The 10210-nt window shown below is 30.6% G+C and overlaps 1 protein-coding gene across 2 annotated transcripts in view; it reads left to right on the top strand.

The window, feature by feature from the left end:
- LOC107448365 (DNA mismatch repair protein Msh6) overlaps nt 1-10210 on the top strand; it is a gene marked incomplete at its 5' end in the record, with an annotated part of 128773 nt that overhangs the window by 45523 nt on the left and 73040 nt on the right. For both annotated transcript variants that reach the window (XR_011638280.1, XM_071187838.1), the window contains 1 exon segment: nt 5715-5833. Coding sequence is in view for 1 of the 2 variants with exons in the window: in XM_071187838.1 (XP_071043939.1) it covers nt 5715-5833 (119 nt within the window).

The raw sequence follows: 10210 nt of genomic DNA, 5'->3' as shown, positions 1-10210 counted from the left end.
CACACTGACCGCAGCCAGTGATGCTTGACTTCGGTGATCTGCAGGGAACCGTGTCTTAACGATCAGTCCACTGCGGGACCTTATCATTTCAGATAAATAATTAAATTAAATTAAATAATGACCGAATTATGAACGAAAAACAAAGTAAGATTTAATTTCTTAAAAATAAAAAAATTGTGATATTTGGTAATATATTTAACTAATTAACAAATAATCTGAAAAGAATATTTTAAAAAAAAAAATATTATACTCTCTAATAAAACGAAGTGCTAAGTGATTTAAAAAAATGAATAGAATACGCAAACCTTTCAAATTTTTATGTATAAACAAAGTTGATTGACTTATGTCCAAATCCAAATGACAAAAATAAATTTTGTTTTAACTTTATTTCTAAAAATAAAAACAACAAGATTTATAAATTTAAAATCAGTAATAAAAACTCATTAAATTATTAGAAGTTTCACCCAAAAAGTTTTTAATAAATTAAAAGAAAGTAAAAAAAAAAATTATAAAAAATTAAATTAATTAAAAAAAATTAAAATTATTATTTAAAAAAAAATTATCTAATTAATGAAGAAACTCTTCTTTATATATTCTTTTCAATAATAGATTGCCTTCAGAACAAGGTAACATCGGCGATCACAAAGTTAGTGCCACTGAAAATAATCTACAAGAAAAGTCGCGACAAAGAAAAAAAAAAGCTAAGAGGTGCGAAAAGGAACATGCGATATAACGATATGTGTTCTCAAAACTCTGATTCTGATTCTACAACTCACCAATCAAGGCCATTTCAACATAACGAAACGAACATCGTCTTCCATAGCGCAAGTCGACATCGGAACGTAAGAGAAAAGTCTTATATCGCTATATCCTTGCGTGTCTTATATCGCTATATCGTTTTGCGCTTGTTGTCCTTACTCGACGGCTTAAATCAGATTTCTGATGCATCGCCTTGAATGAAAGTCGCTGTATCGTCTTGCCGATATATGCGTTAAATCGATATATCTCGATACATCGATTTATAGCCCACTCCTAGTCAACACATTATTTATTACCTTAAACTGTCAGGAATTTATTATTAAAGGGTTGCGCTTGCGTAAAATTTACTATCATGGAAATTCAGCTTTTTTGCCTTTTGGCTAATCTCATACCTGATTCTTGGATGATACTAGCGGTGAAATTAAGACAACCCTTTTCTCTCTCCCGAAATCAGACAAGGATGGTACAGGTGAAAATATTTTTTACTCTCTCATAGTGTGTTAACAAAATATAGTGTTCCCTGAGAACACTGCATCGCCTTCTCCGCTGACAATGCTTCGGTAATGCTGGGTCAACATAAAACAGTGGGATCGTTTACAAAAAAAAGACTTCTAATGTCATCATTCATGGTTGTGCTTGTCACTTAATTCATCTAGCTGCAAAAAAATGTCAGTTTTGATGTAGAAAGTCTTTTGATAGATGTGTACTACTACAGTCAGTAACGCCTATATGGTCTCCCTCTTATAAGGTCACCCCTCTTATATGGTCAATTTTCTAAAGTCCCATCTAACTTCATAGAAAACACGTGTTAAATCTCACCGCTTATATGGTCATCCTATTTTTTGAGTTACCGGTTATATGGTCAGTTTTCTTTTCTTTTGAAAAAAGATACATTTTAAGACATTTCTTTAGAAAGGAAGCCAAGAAAAATGACCAGAAGGTAAACTTTCCTTTGACCCTCGGAGAGAACTGGAATTTCCCCCTCTATTTCGTCACCCTACCCTCTTATCTCTTGCATTCAATGATGACCTTACCCTCTCCTCATTTGACCACTCGCATTCTTTTCCCCGCCCAAGGGCAAAGGTCTTTTGATCGTTCGAAGTTATCTCTCAGAGCTTGAAAAGGAGTTGAAGTTGAGAAAAAAGAACATTTTTATTGGATTACTGAGCAAATAACGTATCCATGCTTTCATTATGACTTCGAAAAGAAAGAATTTAACAATATCGGGAAAAAATGAATTAGTTGAAAAGTTTAAAAAGTCTGAACTTTCAAAAGCTACTTTTGCCAAAGAAAATTCTATACTGCGAACAACTTTAAACAACATTTTAGCAGCAACATTTAGCATTTTTCTTTAAAAGAATGGAAAGATGTAATGTTGCGAGATATTCATGAAAGATATGAACCTGCTAACATGTTCAACGTCGATGAATGTGGACTTTTCTATAGGATCTTACCCGACAGAACCCTTTGCTTCAAAGGAGAAAAATGTATAGGGGGAAAGAAAAGTAAGGAACGCTTAACAGTTTTGTTATATGCAAACATGGATGGTTCGGAGAAAATGATTCCTTTGGTGATTGGAACATTTCTGAAACCGAGATGCATTAAAAATTGTAAATCTTTGCCTCTTTTGTATGATGCCAATTCCAAAGCATGGATGACCAGAACGATCTGGGAAAAAACTCTCAGAAGGTGGGACCTACATTTTTCAAAGAAAAACAGAAAAGTTGCATAGATTGCTGATAACTGCACTGCTCACTGTCCTGATGAGGGCTTGAAATCGATTGAGCTCATATTTTTGCCTCCAAACAGCACATGTGTGTTGCAGCCTCTAGATCAAGGCATAGTTCAAAGCTTCAAGTCTATGTATAGAAAGCTTCTTTTATGGGATATGATCACCGCCATAGACAGAAAAGAAGAATTTCACGTTTCAGTTTTGAATGCACTGTTCTATATTGACCAAAGCTTGAACATGGTGCTGTCGAAAACTATTGAAAATTGTTTCTGTCACGCGGGGTTCCACAGTTCTCCAGACTCTTCGGTATCATTAGAAGACCTTGCGGGGAAGATCTTCCATTAGCTGAATTGGCAGAAAATCTTTGAAACCGAGGCTATGCAATGCCGAACGAAAATTTGTATTCCCAAATAGACGTTGATGTCCTCACTAATTGTGAAGCAACTGTGGAAGGTATCGTATCTAATGTCTTAAATCTGAATGCTGAAGGAAGTGACGATGAGGATGATACTGAATACAATAAAAAGTCTGTATCAACAGCTGCTGCTCTTAAGGCTATAGATGACTTAAGGTGTTTTTTTGCAACTTCAGATGCAGCAGATGAACATTTAAAAACTATCAGAGACTTAGAAAAAGTTGTTTTAACAACCAAGAAGAAGAAACAGACAAGCTTATTGGAATTTATTTTTTTTGAACATGTACATATGCTAAGGTAAATAATTAAATTTTTCTAAAAGTATAAAAATTATTTTTGCATTCGTTCTTATTATGCACCTTAATAATTAATTTTTAAACGTTTTTGAAAGTTGAATTATTTGTTTAAAAAATACATTCTGATTCCAGAATATATTCACGCCATATTAACTATACTATAGATTTGGTTATTGCATCTATGGTCACACCGCTTATATGGTCATAATATTCTGGACCCATGAGCTGACCATATAACCAATACTGACTGTATTTGAAGAAAAGCGCAAAGAGAATTCAGCTTTTAAAGTTCTGCAAAGAACTGTGTAACCTCGAAAACAGCAAGGTTCTCAAGTATAAGGCTATGAGTTGGCTTTAAATGGGCAAAACCATTAATCGTTTTTTAGAAAAGTGGGATGCTTTAAAGTAATTTTTTTTGTGAGGAAGAGAATGGCTCTTCAGAAACTTTCATATGATTGAAGAATATTTTTGAAGATAAAACAACTCAACTCTACCTTTTCTTTTTACAATCTGCTATCCCATTGTTTGACTCATGTAATAGGATGATGCAGCAGCAAGCTCCATTAATTCATAGATATCAGAGAGAACTTATGAACTTATTTAGCAATATTTTGTCTAGATTTATAAAACCAGCATGTATAACAAATGCAAGTTCAGTTTTTGAAGTCAACTTCAATAAAGCTAAAAATCAAAAAGATGATTCTGAACTTGTGATAGGTGGCAAGACAAGAAAATACATAAAAGATTCAGACCTTTCTGCAGAAGAAATGAGCCAATTTTATTTATCAATCAAAAAATTTTATACCGAGGCACTCTCTTATATTTTAAAAAAATTTCCCCTGACCACTGAAGTTTACAAGTACTGTGAATTTGCCTATATAGCCATGGAGCAAAATTTGCTTCTTTGAACTATTTTCTGTATCTGTTTTTTGTTCCAGAGGAACAACAAAGTAGAATTGAACAACAGTTCAATCTATACCAAATCGACACACTAAATGAAGAGATTCTATCCGCTGAACGCTGGGATGCAGCTAGGACTTTTATATCTGGTTTAGTGGATATGAGTGGGGCAAAGAAATATAAAACATTACCATCAATAATGCTGTCCGTACTTATTTTGCCTCATACCAATGCTGCTTATGAGTGGGTGTTTTCAATAGTAAAGAAAAATTTAACTGATCTTAGGTCCAGTTTGGCTTTGTCAAGCTTGGAGGGGCATTGCTAACAGAGAAATGTAAAAATACTGAAACATGCTGCTATGGTGCAGCATTAACTGAGCTAGATTTACTGAAAGCTAAAAAAGATACTTATGTTGTTTTGACTGGACAAAAAGATTAAAATATTGATATTTATGTATAACAATATCGTGAGGAGATTTTTTGTTCAATTGAAATTTATAATTTTTCATTTGCTTCATAATTATTCTGTCTACAATTCTTTCATAGTTTTCTCATTTCATATTGTCAGTTTAAGATTAATTGTACTTTTTTGAAACTGATGAAAAAAAATGAATAATATAGTTCTGTCAATTATTACCAACTATTAATGATAATTTAATCATGATTTAATAATCTAAGATGGTCTAAATATTATTCAATAACTATTAATTTTCCATTTTCAATATTTTTCTATTAAATATGTCCTTCTATACAGGGATGTGATTCTTCCGCGGATCCGCTGATTTCCGCTTTTTTCAGATTTTTCCATATCTTCCGCTCTTTTTTCATAAATTTCCGCGCGGAAAAAATTTTTATGCAGTAAATGATATTTTGCTGAAAATGTTTTTCTTTTTTTGAAAATCAATTCCCATTCACGCAATTTAAAAATTTAATATCGCGATTTGTATTTAAGCGTTTTTAAAACCCNAATTATTTTAATCAAGATTTTATTTAAGAACATAATTACCATTTATTTATATTTATTTGAATAGATAATAATGTAATCATTATCAGATTGGCTATTGAATTCATATCATTTTTTCTTTTGCACGTTTAATGCTACAGTTATAAACTTCCTCTTTTTTGTGTTTTTGTCAATCACATCCCTGTCTATATAGTTTTTAAATTTATGCATAGAAATATAACTAAATTTATTTCGCGTTATACTCCCAAAACTCCGGATGTTTTTAATCCTTACTCCTGAAAACTTTTCTACAAAGTTACTAGGTCTGAAAATGTCCTAATTTTTTTGAAAAATGTCTTGATTTTTTTTTTTACAAGACTCGCTTGTGGTTGTGAGGTTTTCAGTACTTTGCCCTCAATAGTAGCAGTATTGTCTTTTAAAAGTGTTATATTCATAAATATTGTTCATAGACAGAATGTGAGAAAATGTTGTTTCACAAAGATCAACTAGGAATTTTTCAACTTGATGTTTCTTGTTGATCTTTTAACCAAATAGGTATCAGGTTTGTGACAGAAAAAAAGAACCAATTTGCATTTCTGGCAGCCTTTCTCCCATGTCATTGTGTAAAATGTGTATATTGTTAAAGTCAAATGTTGTTACTTTTTTGCAGATCAAATTTGCTTAAAAAATGTGTATCATCATCTCCAGATATTGGTTGCTTCCCATTATTTGAGGAAACTTTATCATATTTTTCTGATGCTTTTGACCATAATGAGGCCATGAAAAAAGGTAAGTAAATATTAGCTTTCTGTCTAGATATAATTTAAAAGAAAAAAAAAAGAATTATAAAATTCTTACGTTAAAAGTCTTTTTTTTTATGGTTATTATTTAAATCAAAACATTGTAGTTTATTATGAATTGAAAGTTATATCTACTCTCGAAAAAATCAATTATTAATTCATATAATGCCATCCTTTTCAAAAATTGTTAATGCTAGTGTATTTTTATCTCTTTTTATGTGTTATATATAGATGATTATTCAGAAATTATGATATTTATGAAAGTTAAAACTTGATTTAAGAAGAACCTATTTTAAATAAGAATTATTAATATAAATATTCTATAAAGGGTTGAGTAGCATGAACCATACTTAGGTGCCAACTTTTCATAAATTTAAATTAGTTATTATTTTCTGTGTTCATTGGGATGTGTGGAAATATCACCTTTTTCCACACTAGTATTTTTCATTATTATTATTTGTTGGTTAAATTTTTTCAAAACCCATTATATATTGTTTATTGTAAAAAATTGGTACATTGTAAAAAAATTTTGCAGTTGACCTATGAAATTATTCTTGTAATTTTGCAGAGATACGCTGATTTATGGTTTAAAACATTATTTTGTATTTGCGGCGTAACTAATGTGGCAAAACTTATCTGTATTTTTTTTTTTTTTTACTATTTGAGTTAGAAAATTGCAATCAATAATAATTTAAAGAATTAATGCTGGTGAAACAGTTTGCAAGAATGTTACAAAAGCACGACAAGCACTCTCCCTTTCAACCAAAGAAGCCGTTGCAAAGTCCTCTTCTTGCAATCACTTCGTGAGTAGTTTCTTATGAGGATCCACGGAAGTACCATTCTCCCTTTCTTCAGCTGCAAGTGTGAAAGGAGAAAAAAATGAAAGAAAGATATGCAAGTTATTTTCTAAGACAAATGAGTGAAGTCTTAAATGATCTATCTTTAGGTCCAGTTCATCTCCACTTTATGTTGATGGTCAACTTTATTTTTTACAGTCATATTTTTATCGTGTATATCCAAAACTCGGAAATAGACGACTTCAAAATTTAGAGATGCTCGAGTAAAAATCATGCAACATGATGAGCATAAAGATATAAGAGGGATGGGTGAACTGCCTTATTTATTTATATTTAACGTTTATTTTAACATTTTTTATCTGTTGTATTATTTGATTTATTTATAGCTGAAATATTATAAATCTATTATAGAAGAAAAATGTGTTTGCACTCATTTTTATGCTTTAATTTTGCACAAAACAAGATTATTATTTTTTTTTTTTTGGAGATTATTTTAAAGGTTTTATTTGCTGTTTATCATTTGATCTGTTAAAATTTTATACATTTATAATTAGTAAAAAGAAATTAGGTGCGTTCGTGATTATTTTATTATTAAAATTTTTTTGAATCATTGTAAGGATTTTTCGCTGTTTAATTTTTTGATTTAATTGTATTTATGTATTTCAATTCAATTCAAATTACGATAAAGCGACGTGATGCGATCACAATTATTCTATATGGTACAATTTTGTGCTTAGTAAGATTCTTTTTATCAATTTATTGTATTTTGATAACTTATTATCAATATATTTAGGTTCATAATCAGTTTATTTATATAAAATTTCAGTCTTTTAAATTAGTATTTATTAACATTATGCATTTGAATTGCACACAATTGTATTTGGTATAAATTTTCCTACATTCGTTAAAAATTATCGAACTTTATAATTTCTGATTCTAAGTAAGATCGCATATATTAATTTATTCCATATTTAATTTTTTTTAATGATTTTTAAACATTTAAAGATTTATTTTGTATGTAATTTGTCAATGCCTGTCACAGATGCAATAACTCTGCAATCAATCACACAGTAAAATTTCGTGTGGAGTATCCGATGGTGCGGCCTTTCTGATGATAGACTTTTTCTTTTTATTCAAATTTTATGGGTGCAGTGGTGGCATATCCCCACGAAGTTATGGTAGTATAAAAATATTGTTTCAAATTGACTATTTATAATTGTATTTAAAAATTTTACAACAAAGCTGAAAATTTTTCGATTCATTCAAAATGCTTTTTTTTTTCTAAAAAAAAAAAAAAACATTTACTGAATCTATACGTAACCTATACCGTCAATTAACGTGTCAAGAACAAATTTTTTTTTACAACTTTTAATCAAAGTGTCTTATGGATAATAAAAGTTTTTCATTTTTTACTTTTTTTTGATTAAAGGGCAGTAATTACTCTTAAGGGACAGACATGACCTAGACTTCATAATTAGCTCAAATATCAATTAAATTTTAACTCTTTGAAAAAAGACTTGCAAACATCTAATAAATTATTTAAAAAAAACATTAACTCATTGAATGGCTGTAAAACTATTTTAAAACTACACAAAAATTTATTGAAATGATAAATCAAAACTAACACAAAGACAAAACTACGCTGAACAAATTATACTTCACTCTACTAATGACAGCACATAACTAAAAATAGAGAAACACTCACTTCCTATAAGCTGTAGCACTGCAGAAGGTAAAACAATACCATCTATTTGTTTGCACCTTTGTAAATTTAAATATCTGACTATTTTTAAATTCAATTCCTCAGGAACTTATTCAACCGATTTTGCTCAAATTTTCTAATTTGCCATATAAAATTATATTCTTTAAAATGATGCAGCAAAATAAAATGCATACCTTACAATTCAAATTTTTTTCGAACATTATTAAATGAAATAAATATTTACTAAAATTAATTTTTTTATGGAATTACCTTTGGATATGCAAATTTTATAATTATGGCAAAGATTTTTAAATTTTTGTTAAAATTTTTTCGAAATATAGCAACATATGCAAAAAGCAAAATTAACATTGAGGGCTCTCCTGACCAAACCAAACTGTTGGAACCATACTTCCCAGATTGCGGCTACCTCAGATATTTTGGGGGCCAGAAATCGGAATGAGTCAAGAAAAATTTTTATTCAGAGATAATGTTTATTCAGAGAAAGTACGTTTTTGCACCTGATTTCGTAACTTAAAATACCTACTGTACTGCACTAAGTAATTAGCATCTTTGAGATCATCCCCTCAAACCATTAGGATTGAGACCTAGAACGTGAAGATCGGTTCTTTTTTTGCGCACTGTACTTTAACTTATTTACTTCAAGAGTTCTCAGCATCAGATTTAGAAAAATCAATAGCAGCCCTACTATTATCTCAAAACAACTAGCAGCTTGATATGTCTAATTTGAGTTTTTTTTTTTAATCTGTTAGCACATTATTTAGCCATACTAACTTCTTAGCTGACTAAGATAGAGGGATATACTTAGTCTTCATGGTAGAAATTGAAACACTTATCTGCTTAAAGGTTTTACACATTACCACTAGCATAAACATTAGTTCCTACTATCGACCTTCTGCCATCTCTGTTTGATGCATGGTTAACATCAACGTAACACTTAATTGGCAAATCATACACTGGTGTGCAAAACTTAAGCAGCAAGTGCGTTTTTTGTTATAACTCTAAAAGAAATCATCCGATTGACATGAAATTTGAATATGATGTACATTATTTTGTACTTAAATGATGGTAAAAGAATAATGGCGCAGAAATGAATATAAAGCTTAAAGTAGGGTATGCAACAAAAAAAGGCTTTATTTGACATATAGTGGCGTTACACATGATAGCCTGAAGAAACGTAAGTACAACTGGCAGATGTTCCTTAGCAGGGTTCTTGCTGTCCTAAAATGTCCTAAAAAAGTGCTAAAATTTTTTCCCCAACTTTTTTAGGGCCTAAAAAGTGCTAAAATTTCTTCTGAGTGCTAAAAAAGTGCTAAATATTTTTTATTTTGGCGTTTTGAAATTTTTTTTGAGTAATCGGATTCCTTAAGTCGGTTTCCCTAAATCCTTAAATTCTGTTGCCTTCAGCTCTCCTGCTGCCTCCATCTTTTTAGAAGATTCTTGGGCTTTGGGGAAAGAAGTTCTTTCTTCTGAGATTTTATGGGCTTTAAAAGTTGTAGAAAGCTACTACTCCTACAATTCTTCCAAAGACACTGGAAAATTATTTAGTACAATGTTTCCAGACAATTCAATAGCACGTCATTTCACCTGCAGTGAATCTAAGTGTGCATATCTGTCATTTTGGACTTGAACCTCATTTTAGCATGCTACTTCTGAAGTGCATTGATAATGCCAAGTTTTATACATTGCTTTTTGATGAGTCTTTGAATAAAGCGACACAGCAGAAGCAGTTGGATATACATATCCACTTTTGGCACCCAGTAAAGAACATTGTAGAGACGCGATACTTAACATCAGCTTTTCTGGGCCATTCTGTAGCTGATGACCTTTTAGCCTGCTTTTATGCATC

The sequence above is a fragment of the Parasteatoda tepidariorum genome, chromosome X1, assembly GCF_043381705.1.
Source record: "Parasteatoda tepidariorum isolate YZ-2023 chromosome X1, CAS_Ptep_4.0, whole genome shotgun sequence".
In the NCBI taxonomy this organism is placed as follows: domain Eukaryota; kingdom Metazoa; phylum Arthropoda; class Arachnida; order Araneae; family Theridiidae; genus Parasteatoda; species Parasteatoda tepidariorum.
Note: the sequence above shows the minus strand (reverse complement) of the source record. Positions and strands in the feature narration are given on the sequence as shown.